Below are 21,109 nucleotides of genomic sequence, written 5' to 3' on the forward strand. Positions count from 1 at the left end.
GTGGGCGGCACTTGCTAAATTTTGTTTCGCGCCTCATTTTATCGTCTGGGTTAAACTCCTTTACGAACAGCCAATGGCCCAAGTGGTCTTAAACGGCAGGGCTTCGGAGCCTTTCGTTCTTGGCAGAGGCACACAGGGATGTCCAATATCACCGCTCCTTTTCGCGCTTGCTCTTGAGCCCCTGGCAGCATGGCTTAGGTGGGAACCGTCGCTAAAGGGCATTAGGTGGTCCCCTGATTTTGAGGACCATATATCTCTATACGCGGATGACATCCTGTTATATCTTACTTCCCCTCGTAAGTCCCTGGGAGTGCTGTTTGACGTATTGCGCTCCTTTGGAAGAAATTCGGGTTTAGCCATCAATTGGTCTAAATCCTGTATCTACCCGCTCACTGCGGAGATACCACTGTTGCCCCGTTACTGTCCGATACCAGTATCGTGTGACGGCTTTAAATACTTAGGGGTCTATATCTCCCTGGACTCAGCCGTACGATATGAGAAGAATCTGCTCCCGCCACTCCGCTGGCTCTGATCTGACGTAGCAGCATGGTGCGGATTGTCGTTGTCCCCGGTTGGGAGAGCGGCCTTGTTTAAAATGATGTCCCTCCCTTGCTTTTTATATGCCCTTCAGAACACGCTTGACCTGGTGCCTGCAAGTTACTTCCGGGAGATCGAGGGCCTACAGAGGAAGCTGATATGGGGCGTGCGACCTCGCATTGCGTTGGCGAAACTGACCCTACCCTGGTACGACGGTGGTATTGCGCTGCCTGACATTAAAAGGTATTACTGGGCGTCGCAACTTAGTGTCATCAACAATGCAATGTACGGCCCGGTCCCTAACCTGGCATTTGAGATGGATAGATGGCAGCTCCCGGTAAGAGATTATAACAGGGTGTTGTACTCTAGGTCGGCGGGAAAGTCTTTAACCGGACCCACCAGGGATGCGGTACGAGTGTGGGGCGCGGCGACTGCTGCCACGGGGTGGGCAGATCGGCTGACCAGAGCTACTCCGCTTTATGCGGCTGAGCGACTGGGCTGTCTTTGGAGAACGAAGGGGTTTGACAAGTGGGATCTCATAGGGAAAAGCAAGGTGGGGGACGTCTGGGTCAAGGAGAGGATCAAATCTTTTATGGAACTCCAACAGAAATATAGACTTGGCTATAGGGAGCACTTCCGCTACTTGCAGGTTCGCCACGCACTCGTATCCGTCTTCCCTGTCGGTACTGATGTCCCGGAGTCCTCTCCCTTGGAAGACAGGATGCTTGACGGACATGTCCCGGATAGCACCATCTCCCTTATTTATAAAAAGCTGATTAAAAATCGCTCAGATCTTCTGGTGTGGCTTCGTGAGGCCTGGACCGGTGATGGGCTGGAGCTGGACGATGAAGATTGGCAGGCTGCGATATCCTCTCCTAAGGAAGTGGCGATCCCGGCGCGTCTCCGACTGGTGCAATTGAAGATTCTACACCGCGTGTATGTCACAGGTCCACGTTTGCTGCGTATGGGTTATTCTCTGGATGGATTGTGTAGGCGTGGCTGTGGTATGCTTGCTACTTTTCTTCACATTCTGTGGGAATGTCCGGATGTGGCGGAATATTGGAGACGAGTGCATGAGGTTATGGATGAAGTCACAGGTGTTTCGCTTTTGCCAGAGGCCAGGAGATGTCTGTTGAATGTGTGGGAGCCGAATGACTATAGCATAGCGCAGACTCAATGGGCCTTCCTTGGCAGCGTGATTGCGAAGAGAGACATCGCCCAGCTGTGGGGGTCTCCACGCGCGCCTCTGGTTTCCACATGGGAGGACAACATGGATTGGTGCATGTTTTGAGAGAAAACTGTGTACATCGCCCGTGGACGACTTAAGAAATGGGGAAGGATATGGGGTCAATGGAACTCGTATCATGGAGAAATTCGTACCCCCCCCTTGTAGAAACAAATGTCATCCCTCAGTCCCCGTGACCTGAACATTCCATACGTTTCTGTCCTGCTGTTTTTCACCTGGTTGTCTGACCCTGACCTTGTCATTCCCCCCCCTTCTGTTTTCATATCCTTTTATAGTTGTCATCTTGAGTCACCCCCCCTGCTATCTGGGACAGTCACACATCTTTTACACATCACCTCGGGATTAGGTTGTTTTGTTTTGTTTTGAAAAAAAAAAAAGTGAAACCTTTCAATTATCCTCTTTCCACTTCAAGGATATCGTCTGGGTGTATTTTATCGCTGCTGGACCCCCGGGTTGCCGGCTGATGAGCTGTGTATTACTGATGGACTTTGCTACTTGCTGTTACTGACCGGCCCCTGTGGTTGTAGGTCTGTATTTGTATTGCCCTATCGAAATAAAGGGTTCGAGGCATGTGGGCTGCTGAATTCATATCTGTGCATAGATCGCCGCCTAGTGTTGGGTCCGGATGATTGCACATTGTTGTCCTGGAAGAGTCTTCGAAGTATCACAAGATAGGTGGCTCCTCCCCTGGACTACAGTGCGCATGGGCATCGCCTCCATCCCCAGATTGTTTTTTTCCGCCATTGGGTTCGGATGTGTTTCGGTTCCCTCTGTCGGGACCGATAGTTGTTTACGTTTCTACTTGAGACCAAAAGGTCTTTAGGCTGGGCGTCGGTATTGTTTTCGTTCGGGTTGTCTTCCTTCTCAGCTCCGAACGCTTCCTGCCCCTCCGCGTGCTGTCGGCGCGGACGGGCCTACTCGACGCTCCAAGTTACTGAACATGGAACGGACTCCGTTCAAGAGGTGCCCGGTGTGCACCTCCAAGTATTCACACCTCGACGTGCACCCTGTGTGCAACAAGTGTTTATCACCGGACCATGACGAGGCAAGATGTATGGCCTGCTCAAAGTTCCGATGCAAGAAGACCCTAAAGCATCGTCGGGCCGCTCGACTCCAGGCCCAGTTGTCGGCACCCCCTGCGCCCCCGCCGGACAACATCTTTGAAGAAGACGAAAATGTCTTTCAGGTTTCGGACTCTAGCCCTGCGTCGGAGGGAGATGACTACGACGCTGGAGATGAAGAGTTTGATGAAGCCGGCGACGAGGTAGGGGACGACGATGGGGCCATTGCCACCGTGGGGGATAGCTCGGAGGAGGAGCACCCCCAAACTGACTCAGGGGTCAATCCCCAACATACGGGCCAGGTCGAGGGATCGCCTTCGGGCCTTACCCAAGACCTTGCTAATAGTCCAACTGCCCCGCCTCTCGGCCCGGCCACGGACATTTCTGATGCGCCACTCCCGTTGAAGAAAACGAAAGTGAAGCCATTGGGATCCACGCCATCGGTTTCGAAACCGAAAGTGAAAGCTCCACTGGTGGGACAGAAGGCTCTAGAGGCGTCAACACCTAAGAAAGTCAAGCTGGCCGACTTGAAGAGCTACGCCAAGATGGCCGACCCCAAGGCCTCGGGGTCGACGCCGAAGGCAAAGGCAGCCGACGCGGCTGCGTCGGCGCCGAAGATGGTCGAGGTCGACGACCCGAAAAAGGCTCCAAAGAAGCGTCATGGCGATTCCAAAGCTCCGGCTGCGCCGGCTCCGGCCGTCGGGGCCAAGGATGGCAAGGTGTCGGCTCCGAAGACGCTGCCCCCTGCAGACTCGACTCCCGACTCGGGGAAATCGCTCGAGACGGTCAAGCCCTCTTCAACCTTGACGAAGAAGGTCGCTGAGTCCCTGCAACGGATTCGGAAGGACGCTGTGGTTCCCGATCCGGAGGGCGTGAAGCCAAAGACCGCATCGAAGCCAGCAAAGGTGCAAACGCCTATTCGATACACCCTGCCGCCAAAGTCGACGCCGAAAGCCTTCGCTCCGAAGTAGGGGGCGGACGTGCCCTCGAAGGAGATGTCGACGTCCAAAGCAGCGTTGGTGGTGTCGAAGCTTCGGCTCCAGCCACTCGCGGAGGAAGAGCGCCGAGAGGTCATCGACGCCAATACTGGGAAATTGTCCCTCCTCAAACGGAAAATCACCACGGAGCCGGTGCTAGAACATTTTCGGATTCCTCTTAAGAACAAGAAGGACTCGACGGGCGCTTCGGCCCCTATGGAGCCTTCGTCTCCCAAACATGTGGAACGTTCTCCAACGCGTTCTAACGCGGGGGAAGGTGACGATGAAGAGGAGGTCGAGTACAACTATCCGGCGTACTCGGATCCGGAGGAGGAACATGAACCTTGGTCGGCCGGAGCCGACCCGGACAACCCGCAATCGGGTCAGGAACCGCAGCTCTTTGCGGCAAAGACCTCACCGACCGAGGACTCTGCGGCCTTCAACGCCTTGATTGAGAGGGCCGCAGCTAACCATGATGTCGAGCTCCACTCAGATCCTGTGGATGTGGACTTTTTGTTTGACACTTTCTCAGTGGCCGAGAAGTCAGTCAAGACATTGCCAATGCTCAAAGGAGTGCTAAAGCACGCGCCGGAGGTCTTCAAGGAGCCCACTCGGGCGCGTGTCATCAATCCTCGAATTGATAAAAAGTATAAGGCAGCGCCCTCGGATCCAACATACATCAAGGGACACTTGCCACTGGACTCTTTGGTTGTATCCAACGCTCGGAAGAGGGCGAATTCACAGACAACTGGTGACGCTCCTCCCCCAGACAAAGTCGAAAATATTCGAGGCCTCAGGGAAAAGGATTGCTGCGCAGGCAGCTAACATCTGGCGTATTTCAAACACGCAGGCCCTACTTGCACGCTACGATAGGGCTCACTATGACACCCTAGAGACACTGTTGCAGCACTTACCTGACCAGTACAAGAAGGCTGGGGAGATGTTAATTCAGGAGGGCAAGCTAATCACTAACGCTTCCATCAAATGTGCGCTAGATGTGGCTGACACTGCCTCCAGGGCAATCAACACTAGTGTGTTGCTGAGAAGACATGCATGGCTTCGAATATCAGGCTTTAAACCAGATATACAAACAACCATACTCAACCAAACAGTTAATCCTGACCACCTGTTTGGCCCCGAGGTGGATGCGACACTGGAAAAAATGAAAAAAGACACAGACACTGCTAAGTCTATGGGGGCCCTCCAATCTCAGCAGTTTCGGGGTGGTTCCTTTCGCCGCTCCAATTCCAGAGGCACCTCAAGGGGTCAAGCATCGCAGTCCACACAGTACTATAAGGGCAATACCCAGACCTCATACACCAACAAGGGTAGAGGTGGTTACAGAGGCAACAACGTCAAGGGCAGGGGACGTGGAAACAATAGCTCCAGGTCCACCACCGCCAACAAGCAGTGACGTCTTGTCACTGCCCCCCGACCACACAACACCGGTCGGGGGGAGACTCCAGCAGTTCCTGCCCGCGTGGAAATCCATCACCACGGACAGGTGGGTGAGATCTCTTATCCAGTACGGTTACTGTCTGGAACTTACTTCCACTCCACCAAACATACCTCCAAGAAGCCGTCCTATGTCCGGCGAGCACTTGCACTTGTTGCAGCAGGAGGTCACAGTCATGCTGCAAACAGGGGCAATAGAGCTCGTTCCACTGCAAGAAAGGGGAACAGGGGTTTACTCCCTGTATTTTCTAATCCCCAAAAAGGACGGATCCCTCAGGCCCATCCTGGACCTCAGGCCCCTCAACTGGTATATTCTCTCAGAGCACTTCCATATGCTCACGTTACAGCAGGTGCTCCCTCTGCTTCAACAGGGGGACTTCCTGGCTACACTGGACCTAAAGGATGCATACTTTCATATCCCCCTGCATCCTTCCCACAGGAAGTATCTCAGATTCACAATCCAAGACCAGCACTACCAGTTCAGGGTTCTGCCGTTCGGGGTCACCACAGCGCCAAGAGTCTTTACGAAGTGCCTGGCGACTGTGGCGGCGCATCTGCGACGCCAAAACGTCCACGTCTATCCTTATCTGGACGACTGGCTCATTCAGGCAAAAACAGAACAGCAGTGCGCAGACCACGTGTCACGCACTATTCATCTCCTGCACGATCTGGGATTCTCGCTGAACTATCCAAAATCCCATCTCCAGCCCGCCCATGTACGGCAGTATCTGGGCGCGACGATAAACACACTGGCAGCCACTGCGCAGCCAAACTCCGTGAGAATCGCCAGCATCCAAACGCTGATCCAACGATTCAGACCTCAGCACTCGCTTCCAGCGAAGGTGTTCATGCAGTTGATAGGCATGATGGCCTCCTGCATCTCCATCGTCCCGCACGCGAGACTACATATGCGTCCGCTTCAGGAGTGCTTGGCACGTCAGTGGACTCCGGCTCATGGGCAACTGACAGACCTAGTGTTGGTGAGCGGTCGGGCGTACAACTCTCTGCATTGGTGGAATCCACAAAACCTTTGCAAGGGCCGACCGTTCCAGGAGCCTGTGCCACAGATTATCCTGACAACAGACGCTTCTCTCCAGGGATGGGGAGCGCATGTACTCCATTACACGGTGCAGGGACTATGGACACTACAGCAGAGGAAGATGCACATCAACCTTCTGGAACTGATGGCAATCTTCATGGCTTTAAAGGCATTCAAAGTACATCTGTGCAACAAGGTCGTGTTGATCCGAACGGACAACATGACGGGCATGTACTACATTCAGAAGCAGGGAGGAACACACTCTCCGCAGCTGTCTCATCTGGCTCAGAGCATGTGGAAGTGGGCCATTCAGAGGAACATCTTCCTCATGGCGGAGCATCTCCCGGGCAAAGACAACCAGATGGCGGACCTGCTCAGCAGGCACAGCCACCAAATGCACGAGTGGGAGATACATCCATCAGTACTCCAACCGTACTTCCAAAGGTGGGGTCATCCAGAGATAGACCTGTTCGCCACAAAGGAGAACGCAAAATGCCAAAGCTTCGCCACCAGGTTCCCACACCCGCAATCGCAGGGCAATGCGATGTGGATGAACTGGTCAGGCAGATTTGCGTACGCTTTTCCCCCAGCACCTCTGATACCGCTGGTGGCACGCAAACTCAGGCAGCACTCGATGACTCTCATCCTGGTTGCTCCAACGTGGGCTCGCCAACCATGGTACACCACGTTTCTGGAACTCTCCGTGGTACCGCATCAAAGGCTTCATCTCACCCCCAGCCTTCTGACGCAGAGCCATGGCGCCATTCAGCACCCAGATCCGCAACAGCTCAACCTGGCGCTCTGGCTCCTGAAGTCCTAGAGTTTGGCTACCTCAATCTTCCCCCCGATTGTATGGACATCATTCGGGAGGCAAGGAAGCCCACTACTCGAGCTTGTTACGCGGCCAAGTGGAAGCGTTTTGTCATGTACTGTGTAAACCACGATATTGACCCACTGGACGCTTCCATTCAGAACATTATTTGCTACCTGTTCCACCTGTACCAATGCAATTTGGCGTACTCTTCCATCCGCATTCATTTGTCTGCGATGGCAGCATACCTTCAGAATAGGCAACACCTATCCCTTTTTAAGGTCCCTGCTATCAAGGCTTTTCTGGAAGGACTCAAAAGAGTCATTCCACCGCGGACACCACCAGCTCCAGAATGGAACCTCAATGTGGTTCTTACAAGGCTGATGGGTCCTCCCTTTGAGCCACTGCACTCTTGTGAGCTTCAGTTTCTGACTTGGAAGGTTGCTTTCTTAGTAGCAATTACATCGCTACGGAGGGTTAGCGAGTTGCAGGCGCTCACCATCCAGGAACCTTTCTTCCAAGTACACGCTAACAGGGTGGTGCTCCGCACTAACCCTAAATTCTTACCCAAGGTTGTATCTCAATTCCACATGAACCAGACAATTGAGTTACCAGTGTTTTTTCAAAACCCAGAGTCACTGGCGGAGCGGATGCTCCACACCCTTGATGTTAAAAGAGCCTTGATGTACTACGTTGACAGGACTAAAGATTTTCGTAAGACCAAGCAACTCTTTGTTGCTTTTGCCTCACACCACAAGGGAAATGCTATCTCCAAAGCTGGGATCGCTAGGTGGATAGTGAAATGCATTCAGATCTGTTACGCTAAAGCTAAACGCACTCTCACGATTCCACCGAGAGCCCACTCCACCAGAAAGATGGGGGCCTCTATGGCTTTCCTAGGTAATATTCCCTTAGAAGATATTTGTAGGGCAGCCACATGGTCTACCACACATACTTTCACTAAACATTACTGTGTAGATGTGCACTCTAAACAGCAGGCAGCTGTTGGCCAGGCTGTTCTCAAGACGCTTTTTCAAACTGCTGCAGCTGGCACGGGCGGCCGCCGCTAATGGAGGGACTGCTATATATTCTATGCACAGATATGAATTCAGCAGCCCACATGCCTCGAACTGCAAATGCTACTTACCAGTATGCATCTGTTCTTGGCATGTAGGGCTGCTGACATTCATATTGCCCGCCCTCCTCCCCGGCGCCTGTAGCAGCTGCAGTATTTCTTTACACATATTTATATGCTCTTAGCATGGGCATCACTCACATACTTCACTCCATCTCTGCCAATGGCTAAAAACAATCTGGGGATGGAGGCGATGCCCATGCGCACTGTAGTCCAGGGGAGGAGCCACCTATCTCGTGATACTTCGAAGACTCTTCCAGGACAACAATGTGCAATCATCCGGACCCAACACTAGGCGGCGATCTATGCACAGATATGAATGTCAGCAGCCCTACATGCCAAGAACAGATGCATACTGGTAAGTAGCATTTGCATTTAAAAAAAAAAAAGTATGCAGTCCAGCTGGGGCCGCCCCAGGCTGAGGGTGCATCGGGAGACCAAGCAGCCCCGAAAGAGCCGTCACTGGCCTCCATCATGACGGCAATACAGACACTGGGCACTAACTTGGAGACAAAAATTGATAAAATCTCCATCGAGGTCAACCTTCTCCGCACAGACCTCAGCAAAACCACAGAGAAGGCCAAAGCAAATGAGTCCGATATACGGTAGCTCCAGGCCTCCTCAAAGACACTGGAAAAACGTGTAAATGAACTGGTGCACCAACATCGTCAAGTAGCCCTGAAGCTGGAGGACCAAGAAGGAAGAGCCCGCAGGAACAACATCCGCGTGGTAGGAGCGCCGGAGAAGACAGAGGGGCCCAGTGTGGAACTTTTTCTGGAAGATCTGATCCTCGCACATCTGAAACCTAAGCGCCTGTCCAATATCTTCACCATAGAACGCGCTCATCGTGCTCCTATCCCTAAGCCCAAGCCGGGAGCGCCGCCCAGGACAATCATAGCGAAAAGCTTGAACTATAGGGATAGAGACGCTATCCTACAGGCAGCTAGGCAGACTGGCGACCTGCAATATGAAAATGCCACAATCCGTTTCTTCCCGGATTTCACGTTTCAAGTCCAACGAGAAAGGAGCTCATTCTGCGGGTGCAATGGCGGCATTGCGCGACAGAGGAATCAAATATATGATGTTCTTTCCCGCCAAGCTCAAGATTATCGCGGTGGGCAAATCCTTATTCTTCATTGCACCGTCAGATGTGCAAGACTGGCTTGATAGTCTCATTGCGAGCTCCGGACCGGATGGAGGGAGGAAGCTGGAGAGACAACCAGGTCGCCTCGCCGGGATCGACAGCTGGTCGGTAGTGGATGATCAAAGGCAGTGCTCCTGGCAATCAAGGTCGGTCAGCCCCATGTGGGGGACTCTCCAAAAGGCGGCTGGCCTTTAGTGGAGGTTGACCTGACGACATGGACCCCTGCAAACGGTAACGTATTATATGACACTGTACAAGAGGGTGGGGCCTCTCCTCACCTGTGGGTTTGTGATATGGGGGGGGGGATGTTCCTTAACCAGGTAATAACATATACCCTCTCTTGCACCTGGCAGTGATTGTTGAAGGCCCTCCTCCTTCACTGACTTACGGGCCTGTACAGACCTCCGAGGGGTTGACACACTAAAGTGTCCGTGATAGGCTACAACCTGATGTGACTGAGATCAAATCCTTTAGGAGTGTATTCTTGGGTGGAGAAGTGTTAAGTTCTGAGGGGCGGGCATGGGCAGCGGCTGGAGCTGGGGCCAGCGCACTCTTCCCCTTAAGAAATTTTTCGGGAGAGGGAGGTTTCCTCACTCCTGGGTTGGGGTTGGGCGAAAGATTCTCTGCTAATTGGGGATGTGGGTAGTTCGAAACCTATGGAGCAGGGAGGGGGGAGCGGGGGAGAGGACATCATTCTTCGGGGATGGGGTGAGTTGGGGTACAGTTGTGGGTAGAGGAGTGGGGGGTCAGTTTGGGAAGGTCACACAGAGGTCAGGTACATATTCTGAGACATAGATTTGTGAATCGCAGGGAAAGTTTGGTAAACACCTGTTCGAATGGCTATGAAGTGGGATAAAAGTTTAAAGATGGTCAGCTGGAATGTCAATGGGCTGGGGGACAAACTCAAAAGGAGCATAGTGCTACAGTTTGTAAAGTGGCACCTCCCTGACATTGTTCTATTGCAGGAAACCCACCTGATGGGGAACATGTGTTATGCTCTAAACAGATGGGGATACACCCCGACGGCACACGCAGGTTTCACATCCGGGTCTAGGGCTGTTGGGATTCCTCTGCGACTTAACTTTCCAATGGTCATCGAACACACGGAGGTAGATCCTCTGGGGCGGTTTGTGGCTATCTCGGGGAAGTGGGAGGGTCGTAGGCTCAACTTGGTGACGGTCTACATTCCACCGGGCCTCCAAACGCAGTCGTACCATGATTTGGGGAGGCTACTGCTTTCCCTCCCAGAGGGACAGCTCCTGGTAGGGGGTGACTTTAACGCTGTGGTGTCGGGGGACATGGACAGACACCTGGCCAGACACATTGGTGCAGGACAATGATGGCTTCCCAACCTTATGAAGGCTTTCGGACTAGTAGACCTCTGGCGCCTCAAATACCAGACACACAAACAATACACCTTTTTCTCAGGTCCACACCACACTTTCTCATTCTGGACTACCTCCTGGCACCATGGTAACAAGATGTAATGATTCGGGAGGTCGCCCATCTTGCGCGGGGTATGTGGGATCATTCCCCACTAGGGGCACACGTATCTAGTGGAGACCGAAGAGTGGGGTGTGTGGCGCCGATTAATGCCTGGTATATCAAGGGTGCAGACACCAAAATGAAATTGTCACAACCCATCAATAACTACTTCGGGGAGAACGAGGGTTCGGTAGACTCGTCGGTGGTCTTGTGGGAGGCCTTCAAAACGGTGCTGAGGGGTGAGGCCCTGTCGGTAGTCGCGGGTCACTGCAAGGAACGAGAAGCACAGATTGTGGCAGTAGAAAATGACCTGTTGACACTTGAGGGCACCGCGCAGGGGGACGGGGACCCAGACACGATACACCAAATTCTACTTAAAATGGGGGAATATAAAGCCCTGGCCACTGATGCGGCCAAGACCCTGGCGCGAGACAGGGAGGGTAGGTTGTACGACCAAGGAGATAAGGCGGGCAAATTAATAGCATGGCTGGACAAGAAACAGCAGGCACAGAAGGTGGTGGCCGAGCTTAAGGTTGAATCAGGGGCCATGATCACGTAACCTCACGAGATTGTTGGGGAGTTTGCGACCCATTATGGAAGGGTATACACTAGGAAATCCGAGCGGTCGGAAGAGGAGTCGATGGCCTTACTGGGCGACATCGTTCTCCCCGCCCTTTCTGCAGAACAACGGCAGACTCTGGAGGCACCCCTTACCGCTGACGAGTTAGTTAAGGCCAATTATGACCTCCATCCTGGGAAATCTCTCGGGCCCAATGGTATTCCGGTGGAACTCTACAAGCTCAAACTCGACAGCCTTGGAACACCCCTAAAGCAAATGTTTGATGACAGTAGGGCGCAGGGGACACTGCCGAAAGACCAACGCATAGCTACGATTGTGGCTATCCCCAAGGAGGGGAAACCTAAAGAGTTGTGTGCCTCCTATAGGCCAATATCACTGCTCAATTCTGAGCCGAAATTCCTGGCCAAAGTACTAGCCAATAGGGTTAAACCGGTCCTCCATACACTGGTGCACCTGTACCAGTCTGGCTTTATGCCCCACCGCAACTTAAATTGCGCTGTCTCCACGGAGTGCTGGGTTGTAGCCACCGGCTGCATGAAGATGCTGTGTTTGTGTCATTGGATGGCAATGGCGTTCAACACTCTGGAATGGCCATATATGATGGCCGTTCTACGGAAGTTGGGATTTGGTCCGGAATTTATGGGCTGGGTGCATCTCCTGTACGCCGAACCACTAGCGCAGGTAGTGGTCAATAATAAGATTTCAGACGTTTTCACACTGGAGAGGGGGACACGACAGGGGTGCCCCCTCTCACCTCTACTTTTTGCCCTCTCCCTGGAACCGCTTGCAGCCTGGGTTAGGCAAGCTTCCTCCCTACAAGGGATACCGTGGGCAGACGGTTGGGAGGACAGGATCTCGCTCTACGCGGACGATATCCTTCTCTATCTTACAAAGCCGCATGAGTCCATTCCAAGGGCACTGGATATCTTCAATAGGTTCGGTGAATACTTCGGCTACAGCATTAACTGGGGGAAATCCATCCTTTACGTCCTGCATGGCGCCCCCATCCAATCCCGCGCGACTGCCCGATCCAAATAGCTGTAGAAGGCTTCATGTATCTAGGTGTCTTTATCACCAAGGACTGGACCGTCGGGTACGAACTAAACCTTTTGCCGCCCCTGCAACGGCTCAAAAGAGACACGGCCACCTGGAAAGCCCACCCTTTGTCCCTACTGGGACGGGCCGCGTTGTTTAAAATGATGGTGCTGCCACGGTTCCTGTACGCTCTCCAAAATGGTCCGGACTTAGTGCCCCAAAGGTATTTCGCCACTATTGAGACCACCCAGAGAGACCTTCTTTGGACTGGTCTGCCCGTATCTCCATGCAAAAACTGATGCTGGGATAGTTTGATGGTGGGATAGCGCTCCTGGATATCCAGAAATACTATTGGGCGGCGCACCTGTCGGCCATAAATCAGGGAACATATTGTGCAGGGAATGACCCGGTGTACGAGATGGACAAATGGCTTCTTCCGGGGGGGAATTTTGAGGCGGCCCTTTACTCAAGACCGGGTAGGTGCCGCTTATCGGGACCTACCAAGCACTCGGTCCAGCTGTGGCACATAGTCCAAAAGAAACTGGGGTGGGCGGGCAAGCTTACCCTAGCAACCCCGCTTTGGGCCTCGGAAAAGCTTGGTACTCTTAGCCGTACAAAAGGATTTAGAATTTAAACCCTCCAACACACCTATGACTTGGCTCGGACGGAACACTTTTCCTACATGCAAGTCCGGCATGCACTCCAGACCAACATTCCCCTAGGGACGCAACCCCCGGAGTCTTCACCACTTGTAGACAGGCTACTGGATGGCCACCTCCCGGAGAGGGCCATCTCTCTGACATATAAGAAACTCATAAATCACACCCCGGACCCACTATTGGCCCTACGAGGGAAATGGGAAGCAGACTAGCTCGAAATAGATGATGAAGAGTGGCGAGAAGCGCTAGCATCCCCTAAGGAGATAGCAATCTCGTCAAAACTAAATCCAACTGAAAGTCCTGCATCGAGTTTGTCTCTGGCCTAAGAGGTGCCTCCTTAACATCTGGGAGCCCTCTGACCTCTCATCAAAAGGCAAATTATGGGTCGCATTGGGCCTAGCGATCGCAAAGAGAAATATTGTGAGGCTGTGGGGGGCTGTTACACCACCAACACTCGGCTCCTGGAAGAAGGACATGGACTGGAATATGGTTCAGGAGAAATCTGTATATGTGGCCCGGGGATGTCACGGAAGTGGGTGGTGGTGTGGTCCAACTGGAATGACTACCAGGGAAATATATGGGAACCACCCCTCATTGTTCCTATTGACTAGCTGATTGCCCTATGATCCCAGTAACAATAGCCTTAATCCTGTGCTCAGACGTGCTTTGGCGGAGCTGTAATTCCTGTTAATCTCATGCAAACTTTCATGCAAACTTCATGTATTAACTGTATGCCTTGTGTGTGACGACCACCTTTTGTTGTGATTCTTGCAATAAAAAAAATTATTAAAAAAAGAAGAAAAATGTCTCTGCAGTCACAAAAAGCAGATAGGTAGGACTTTTCATTGGTTTTTCGGTGCACAAAAGGATTGAATGCTGGATTGTTCTCTTCACTTGGGTGCAACATTGACAGGGCATCTGGCTTGTCCCCTCCCTTTTACCACTTAGCAGGGTAGGAGCCTTTTATGTTTGAGAACGGACTAGGGATCTGGAGAGTGTAGGTGTAATAGTGGAACTACATAAAGCAAACTTTGCAGATGTTGCAATATTATCGGGGTCATCTTCGACCTGTGCCAATCATCCTCCATTTGATCACCTAAGTATCTCATCCACTGTTCTCTTCTTAGGAATCTACATTTGGGATGTGGTTGTACATCTCTGTATTTGAAGTTGCTGCTGGTATGTGATTGTTGAACCTGACATACAATGGCACTACCCAGATAAATGATGGATATAGGAGACATCTGTGACTTGCCATGTGATCGATGCAGCAGAGCAAATAAGCCTTCTTCTGCGTAGTGCGGCTATTTTTGAGCACATGATGTCTTTACACAGGCATGGTATTGCAGTATTTTGGCTGTGACTAATATATGTTGGTTCTGGATACAGGGAAGTCGTAGTTGGGGAATAAAGCACATGCAGCTGCATCTAGAAGAAAGTACTGTATGATCATTGGAGGATGCACTACCCCTTATGAGGCTGTGCATTCCAATCCAAAGCTGTAAATACTATACAGTGGCTACTATACTACACATTCCCATTCAAAGCTGTTACTGCTAAACACTGGCTGTAGTTGTACCCTATGTGTTTAAGTTTTTTTGAGGATCAGTTTGTAGCCCACAGCTATTATATCTCTTTACGTGTTTCAGTGGAAATTAATTAAGCCTGTTTGAGAGGTACACAAAATCTGCAGAGCAAATGTCCGCAATTGAGCTGTAACTGGACTTTGAACAGGGATCCTTTGCCTTTGCTATATGGTAATTTCTAGAACTATCAAGCATATGACCGCTTTGGTTGGGTATATGAAGAACTTAAAAGTAGACACGATCACTTTGTTCATGGTTGGTTTAGATGCCATTGATAAAGTTGATTTTGATGTATTCAATTTGAGTGCTTATCACTATGGCAATTTTTGCACTAAAATTAAAATGCCACACTTGGTAAAACCACATTTTCCTCTGCTTGGCTAAACTAGATCTGACCTTCATATTGAATTTAGCTGTACTGTGTTCTCATTTCTCTCATCCTCATACCTAGCAAAATATGCTCTGTTACAATATGCTCTGTTCTCTAAGAACTCTGCTACATTCAAGGCTTGCCTCCTTGAACTACTGTAGGTCTATTCATAACATGAAACTTTCATTGTTTTGAGTGTATCTAGATTTGTGCTGTCATGTCATTATTTCCCAAGAGGTTGTTATAATAATTTGGGGATGGTTTTTGGATGGTGCTAGGATGATGCTGTAATACATTTTGTTTTCTGATTGGTGAAATGATGTATGATCACTTTATGCTGACACTGCGATTTTCGCTGAGAAGTTTGATAAATAGAGCTATTTTTGGAGGTGGGCCTGTCGGGTTTGCTCTGACTGTAAAGAGTGGCTCCATCTCATTCTGTCTCTTGATTTGGATTTGATATATTTTACTCTGGAACTTGACTCTTGGCATTCATTCTCCATGCAGCATTTGATTGAGCCTTATGCTAATTTTCTATACCCATTTACCATTCTTTTGTGTTTTATCCTTGACTTCTGTATTGCACTTTAATTATTTAATAGGCCTTCATGCTTTCAAACTTAAAGGCTTCACGTCTCTTCTTGCTTTAAGACTCATTTGATTGACTATCTGATTGATTTGCTGTTCATCTGCTACCTGTAGGAACACACTGCCTCGTATGATTTTTAGGTTAGGATTGTCTTTCATCCTGCATAGGTGCACTTTTCTTAGATTATCGGGTATGATAACGTCAACACCATACAGTTCCTAGATACGTTTCTTATTGCAGGCACTTAAAGCAAGTCCTACTGGTGAGGGTTTGTGATTATTAATATAGGTTATCACTGTAAACAGTCCATTCATCTTAAAATTGATTTTAAACTCCACTTTTCCAAAGTTTTTGGATTGATACATCCTTCCTTGTTCTAAACTTGGTCTGGATTCACACCAAATCCAGACCTTCAATGTTGTACTGAAAACCCCTTCTATCTACTGTGAGAATTGATATCAGGTTGTGCCTCATTTCTTAATGCAAGTATTCCATTTGAGTTGGTGGAATATCCTGAAACCTGTTTTTATAAACTCTAGTGCCATTTTAATAAAGTATACCAACATCTGTAGTAATTTCAGGCAATTAAGTTTAATCAGTGGGTCATTAGATCTCCTCTGGAATGAAAGGACTAAATGTACCCATTTATCACCCACCAGATCTTCCCATGATCCATTCTTTTAACTATGTCTATATTGGTTTACAAATATCCTCTTGTCAAGATGACCCTGTATTATGCCTTTTCCTTCCCCACCTTTCTCAACATTTTGTTTTGTTTATCCGGGAGCGTCTAGTTTATCTAGGAGCCTCATAGCTTCCTATTTTGGTTTCTCCACTACTATTCAATTGTCCATATCCCAAATCCATTTTTAATTTTCTGTGTTTTCCTCTCTGTTTAATTATGTTTCACTTTGCTAAATTAAAGCCCAAATATATCAATGTTTTGGTACCCTATATCAACTTCAGATCTTAACTTAGTTTTAAAAGCAACCACTCAAGTCCTATTCTCTCGACCTTCTTCTTAATAATGTATCCATCACGAATACATCAGTCAATTCCTGCTAAAAATGTTTGGATCAATCCAAAAGTCCATACCAAGTGTGGACAATCTCATTTCCTTCCATAATAACTGCAGTAACACTTCTCAAATTAAACCTAACTGAGCTGAATTTACAATTTCCTTAGGCCCATCTTTGACTCCATCTTCGTCAGGTCACTTACGAATCTCTCTCACAGTTTTTGGGTTTGGGCTTACTGTTCTTGCTCTGTATATAGTTCTTCCCTTGGTTCAATCAGATGAGTGTTGGACCTGCCAATCCTGCCAAAATTAAGGTGCTTCTGATAATGTGTTTCATTAGTATTGTGCAGAAAAGTTTACCTTACATAAATAAATCATTGTAAATCTCTCATTGTAACATTGTAACCTCTGCTGCTACTCCGTGCATTATTGATCCTGGTGATAATTACTTGGAGCCATGTTCCAGTCTTTCCTTTCTTCCCATCATTACTCCTCAGACAGGAGCCCGCCATATGCATATAACCCTTGGGCCTGCTCCAGAAGTAGTAGTCCTGCTAAAACTGCCAGACCAAGTCCCCTCTGAATCTGAACACAAGCAATCTCAGACCGGCGTTGGCCTAGTAAGGCCTTGTTACTGAGGTACAGATTGAGCCCAGTTGCACAGTAAGCACAGGACCCACAGCTAGGCATCCCCTTTTCCCTTAAGGCATTGCACTGAGGAAAGCATAAATGATTTGCTGAGATGCTTGAATTAATATTAGCTACTGATAATTACTATCTACCACAGATTAGGTCATAATTGTTTTGCCCACCCTACTTCCTCAAGCAGCTTCAAGCCTTGGTCCTGCTGAGCAGGACACAGTGAAAACCAGACTGGTGAGATATGCCTTGCGTCCCATGGCACAGTGAGCACAAGACCAACGTCTGTGCAGCCCTGTCACATTGTGAGTGTCTCACTGCAAAAGAGACATTGCTAAGTGGAAGGCCTACATTAACCTCAGGTGCTGGCAATTCATATTCAAGCACAGCCCTCCATGGCATGTCCGACAGGAACCAGCTATATGCAAATTGGCCTTGGTCCTGCTCCAGTTTCAACTATCCAGTCCAAACTAGCAGGCCAGGTCCTCTCTGGACAGAATCTGCTCATATTATGTGGACGAAAGGGAGGAAATAAGATTTCTGCACTTTCTCAAACACTGGGTTTAACTCTTATTTCTTCCCACTTTGTTCTTTCTATTTTACGCATTCCTTTTGTACATTTAAATAAGCAGCTTTGAGTACATGATGTCAATACGTAAATGATTGATAAAGAATGACTTCCTTCCCCGAGAATGAGAAAGATGGCCTCATTGTGCTTCCATATTTACTGACATTTGGCTGAACGATATTTGCAAGTGAAACTGATGTTGACTCTTTTTTTTTTTTTTTTTTTCTTGGCAGGGAAAATACATGGATATTGAGTTTGATTTCAAAGGCGACCCACTTGGAGGAGTCATTAGTAACTGTGAGTTTCCTACCTGGACTTATTTGAAATGTTTACAGTATTATTTGTTTTGATCTTGTATGCAAATATGATTCATGTGTATTCCAAAATCCACTCTATGGGTCGCGATTAACATGAATGGTTTAACATTCATTGGACGCCTATCAGTTTTATAAACCAATATCACAGATCCAAGGATTCATACATTCTAATATCTTGGTCGTTCCGCTTGTTTCCATTCAAAGCATGTTATAGAACTCCAAGGCATAGTGTAAATTAAAGAGAAAAAAGAATTAGAAATAGCAAAACCAAAGTAACATTCTAACAATAGTTACATAAATGTGTGCGTAAGTGTGTGTGTGTGTGCGCGTAAGTGTGTGTGTGTGTGTTTGTTAACATGAAAGAATGAGAAAATGGTGATGGATGGAATGCTTGAATTAAACTCCATCACTGGTGATTACTCGGGCCAGACCCAGTCCATTGTTATTTTGCAAACCATGGCACCTCAATGTGGACTCAGCCATGTGCAAATCCGTCTTGACCCTGTTCCAAAGCGGACAGTCCAGCCCGAATGTACACATTCAATCTGTGCAACAAGGCATTCTGCGTATATCTCAGACTTGATACATGTACCACATGCATTATTCTGAATAGTATGCTGATGCAAAACTCTTTAAATTGAAATAGACACGGGGCACAGCTGCACTGAGTGGTTAATTTTAATCTTGCCTTTGGGCAAGTTCTCCCGCAATGGAACAGCTATCCTATTATTTTTACTTGGATGCATTGTTTTTGTTCATTGTTTGGTTCATAAATTGCTTTAACTTTGTACATGTAATGCAGTCAAAATCAGTTCGAGTGAACACAAACCCCTGAAAGACACTGATTAAAGAATGACAGGAATCTTTGTACAAAATTGTCAAAACATCTCTCATTCAAATTAAGAAGTTAGTGATGTAGGTTGTCAAAGTAGTGGAGTAGTATTATTTTCATTCGCCCTATATTATGTTACACCCCTAGATTGTGTTCAAGTGCTTTGTTTTGTAGTTTTATATTGAAGTTGATGCCTGAAGAAAGTCTATAGTAGTCTATTTTAGGATTAGAGCATTGGAGAAAGGCGACCACAGCTAAACCAATATTACACTGTCCAGCTGTTTGATAAGTCTGAACGATTCTCATAATGTTAAAGTAGGGCTTGATGCGGTGGTTCTCATAACTCTTGTTACAGTAATTCTTTAAAACATTCATACGAGACCTTTGCTTCACGCAGGTTACTATTACTCTCACGCCCCATGCTGCAGGTTCTTTTGCTATATCTTTGTAACATTTGTGATAGAGACTACTCCACATCTGAAACGTGTACTCAGTCATTAAACTGCGTTTCATATTCAATTTTTCTCTATTTGCATTGTATACAGGAAGCATCTTTTTCTGGGAATGTTTTCTCTGCTTTTGCAAACCCAATAAGTCTGATTTTATAGTGCTAAGCACCATTTGTGGATGCAGCACTTCTAAACATTTATGCATGCCTGCATTTGCCTCTTAGTACATTAAAGCAACACGTACGGTCACTGCTTACTGTTTTAACCTCTAGTAAGAAAGCCGAACATCCTTGATAGAACCACTTTATTACTCCGCCATTAAGCACACACTGAGGAAAATAAAATCTAGTATACTCCACGCTTAGTGATGACCAGGTCACATTGGGAATGTTGGTTCTAAGTCATTTTGCTTAAAAAAATGTAGTGTAAAGGTGGTATGAATAAGTTCATGGCAAGGGAATATTGAGTAATCTCCCTTCACAACCGTATTGTTGAAACGCATTCACATTGGTTCATAGCCATATTGTTTTTTGACGTGATGTGGCTTATGTACAGGTGTTAGACTGAATTGGTCTGTTCCTCCTCATTTAAAACACAACACAATAGCATCATCAACATTTATGAATATTTTACGATCGCCATATGTTAGCTATTGACATAAATCCTGTGTGCTTTATCTCTTTTAAATCCTGCAAGTGAAGAGAAGGTTCAAATGTTGCTTTGTTTACATAGTGCACACTTGCAAACTGTTACTTTAATGTTAGCTAGCTTGCTCTGTTTTGTCTGTTCTTATGAGTTAATGTTGACGCTAAATAAGGTTCATTGAAGAAAACAAACAGACGTGCCTCTGTCTTGAACACGGCACAGCTCAAAGGTTGCAACACATGTGTTTGAAACATTTAAACTCAAGGTAAAAAGTTGCATTTTTAACTAGATTGCACTTTTCCTCTCGCTTAGCGTTATTAAAGCAATTACACATTGTTTTGTCTAATACTTCAGTTGTTCTTTCGAGAAGATAAGCTAATTTGGGATCATAGAGAAGCTCTACTGTTATTGAGTGGACTTTATATTATTTTGACAGAACATAATGTTCTGTTCAATCCTGGGAAAGAGGCTGTATCTCAGGCTTTCTGTATTTTCAAGACTATTGACTGGAAGTCAAACTAACCTCTGACAAAATTTTGAAGGAATACATTCCGCCCAATACTGTGTTTTGGGAGCTGTTGCCATGTGAAAAAGATCCTGGTAGCCTTGGATAAATAATGATGATTTAAAACTGAATTTGTACATTTCTCAAATTTTACTAGATTAAAATATATCTTTTTAGGGATCGTATTTTTATTGTGTGTACTTTAACAGGTTTGCCTTCTTCCTTGGCTTATGGTTAGTTTCTATTCCAGCCAGTAATGTGCATTCCAGATAATTTGTGTAGTGAATATTCTTCGTTTCTCAGGAGCTGCAGGCCTATTCCGGTTAGATGTAAGTAATTGTACACAGCTCTCACGAGGTAGTGCTGATAACATTATTATTTTTGAGGAATATCGCGCCTCATACTGTGCGGCTAGGAACCTTTTTAA

At 47.9% G+C, this 21,109-nt stretch overlaps 1 protein-coding gene across 4 annotated transcripts in view; it reads left to right on the forward strand.

The window, feature by feature from the left end:
* The window catches only part of MYO1B (myosin IB), a 757,882-nt gene that overhangs the window by 292,687 nt on the left and 444,086 nt on the right, over positions 1-21,109 (forward strand). For all 4 annotated transcript variants that reach the window (XM_086955387.1, XM_086955390.1, XM_086955388.1 and 1 more), the window contains exon 7: positions 18,168-18,231. In XM_086955387.1, coding sequence (XP_086811513.1) covers positions 18,168-18,231 — 64 coding nt within the window. The remainder of the gene's footprint in view (positions 1-18,167; positions 18,232-21,109) is intronic.

Source organism: Lissotriton vulgaris, chromosome 2_1, assembly GCF_964263255.1.
Source record: "Lissotriton vulgaris chromosome 2_1, aLisVul1.2, whole genome shotgun sequence".
NCBI lineage: Eukaryota > Metazoa > Chordata > Amphibia > Caudata > Salamandridae > Lissotriton > Lissotriton vulgaris.